Raw genomic sequence first — 2562 nt, 5'->3', positions numbered from 1 at the left:
CCCCTCATTAAGTGAGGACAAGTTAAACGTTTATAGCAAGTCCAGAGATTACCTGGTTGTCGCTATAAACGTCCTCTCCTTTATTTATAAAGCTTTTTTTGTCAAGTCTATAGATTTAGTTATATAACCCTGCCAAGAAAGTTAACATTCAAGGTTTACAGGCTTTTTAGTCAGCCATGCCAGTGACCTTCACTCATGGTTTACGGGCTGTTTAGTTAGCCACGCCAGTGACCAATAACATTCACACAAGTACAAAGGGTAGCACAGGTTCTATCCAATCTGAGCAACTCAATGTACACACACTCACACCTTGGTCAGGTTACATAAATATATATCTATAAACTTGTTTTTTTTTACTAGGAGAGTTATATACAGTTTTAAATTTACAATTACATTTACAAAGTTATTTACAACAGAGTTTACATTTACAATTTACAATACAATTTACAAGGCCCTTTGGACTTTTCTATATCCAAAAGGTAGAGTGTCATATTGACCTTCGTACCTTCTTTTAGGACCAGTTATTTGGAACACTTTGCTCTCAGTGATTGTGACGATGTCTCTGTCTCTAGTCCTTCTGATTCTACTTTCTTCAATTTCAACAGTCTGTTTTGCTTCACTCAGAACCATCTCTTTTATTTTTTCAAAATTTACAGTTTTTGAAGTTTTAAAGTTAAGGGTGAGGCCCTTGATTTTACATATAGGGATCAATTTTTGTTGATTGGTTGACCAGACAAGGTAAGCGTATGTTTTAGGCCCCCCAGAGACAAACTCAGTGATATAAGAGCCGGGTCCATAATCTATTAATTCATTAGTCATTTCACCGAGGTAATCTCCTGTAGGCTCCCTATAAAGGCCGTTTCCAAGTATGTAAACCACACTGTCTGTATCATAATATAATACTTGAGCTCCTAGGGCCTCAAGGTGTTCATAGAGCTTGAGTCTCGCCTGCGAGGTAGTGTAGGCCGCAATACAAACGTTTATGTTACTAAGAGGTTCACCAACCTCCATCAGGTATTCCCATGACACAACCACAACCTCGTCATTAACAATCTGAAGTCTGTTTACTTTAATTTCTGGGCTAGAGAACATTTGAAATAGGGTTTTAGGATCCCTAACAATTGTAGCTTTAGTCTGATTCTCTCTCTGACCAAATTTTCCCCAAAAACTATTTAACATTAATTTTGCCAAAGATCTCAAACCCCCATTCTTAACAATTTTATCTTTTTCCAACTTAATTCCCTCGTGTCCCAAATACTCTGCAATGTACTTATTTTTATCTTCCTCGGTTTTGCACCATTCTGGATAGCCCGAAGCTTTCTGTTTCATCTTGAGAAATTTATTAATAAAATCGGTAAACAAAGCCCCATTTTCATAAGTTGCTACCTGATACTCCCACAACTCATACATGTCCAATACAATATACCCTTTCTCTACCGCCTTTCTAATCTCGTCCATAGTCCAAGTCCCAACTAATGCTCTATTATCACTGTCATGATTAAACTCTCCCTGATATATCATTTCCCTACATGTTCTACACAACACAAACATCAATTTATCATTCATTTTTGTAGGGAGTACAGGGTGGTAGAGATCACAGGGCGGCAATACTTTACATTTTAACAAACCCTCCACACCCATACCTCATTCACGACACTCCCTGTCTCCTACATAGAAGATTGGGTGGCCTATGGGGTACTTCCCATACTTACAAACATAAGGGTACAGAGAACAAACATCAACATACTGTATAGTTTCCCCCTCAGCACATTTGTGGTAGGATTTCGCATTACCTGTCCTACCTCCAAAAAAAGCCTGCCTTGGGTCAAGTGGGAGATTATTCAAGATACGCAAACTGTCTAGATAGTTTAGTTTCTGGTCCTTTTTTTGTTTACGAAATTCACATTTCCACATCTCTACTAGTGCGTGTTCTGTAAACTTTGCATTTTTAGCCTTGGTTCGCTCATAGCGAAGATGTAGGCTATCAGAAGGGTCCTCTTTCAAGGGGGCATGACGGTTGTAAGGAAAACATTTGACACATCCATGAAAGTAACAACCATGAAATTCGTAGATGTTTCTGCCATCAAACCCATCTACTTTCACCCCATTAACTTTGACTTCTTTACCTCGACCTGCGTGGTCAATCCTAATACCGTTGGTTTCCCCGACCCAAGAAAGCCACTAGAGCGCTATATTTGATTGATTGTCTACTAATCGATAGCCGTTCTTAGGGATAAGTCCGATAGTATTGGGTTTTAGGAAATTACGGCGGAAAGCTAGATTGCAGGCACTTGCAATGGTAACAGCCTCGAGAAACGGGTCAACATTACACTCTTTTAGGAAAATTGAACGAAACTTTAAACAGGCTTGAGCCAAGATATCAACATCTGAAATACAGTAGGCTAGAATCTCATTTTTGAAGTTGAACTCGTAGTTACTAGTGACCTGGTCACTATACCATTTTTCAAAATCATTGTAAGATTTCTCAAACATAGATTCGGGACAGTAGTACTTTTTGTATAGCATAGGGCATACATAGTTTTGGTTTGCCAGTGTGTTGAA

At 38.7% G+C, this 2562-nt stretch overlaps 1 protein-coding gene across 1 annotated transcript; it reads right to left on the bottom strand.

Moving 5' to 3' along the window:
* Positions 1 to 444: 444 nt before the first annotated feature.
* LOC128984630 (uncharacterized) lies at positions 445 to 1521 on the bottom strand. The gene has a single exon (XM_054403965.1). It carries the CDS (start codon positions 1519 to 1521, stop codon positions 445 to 447), a length of 1077 nt encoding a protein of 358 aa, XP_054259940.1.
* Positions 1522 to 2562: the final 1041 nt, after the last annotated feature.

This window comes from Macrosteles quadrilineatus, unplaced genomic scaffold, assembly GCF_028750875.1.
Source record: "Macrosteles quadrilineatus isolate MER2022 unplaced genomic scaffold, UCM_ALF_1.0 Scaffold_2__2_contigs__length_208266976, whole genome shotgun sequence".
Lineage (NCBI taxonomy): Eukaryota > Metazoa > Arthropoda > Insecta > Hemiptera > Cicadellidae > Macrosteles > Macrosteles quadrilineatus.
This window is presented reverse-complemented; position numbering and strand designations above follow the sequence as displayed.

What these genes read in the sequence shown, in the direction of transcription:
- LOC128984630 (XM_054403965.1), bottom strand. Translation starts at nt 1,521, where the DNA reads ATGATATATCAGGGAGAGTTTAATCATGACAGTGATAATAGAGCATTA.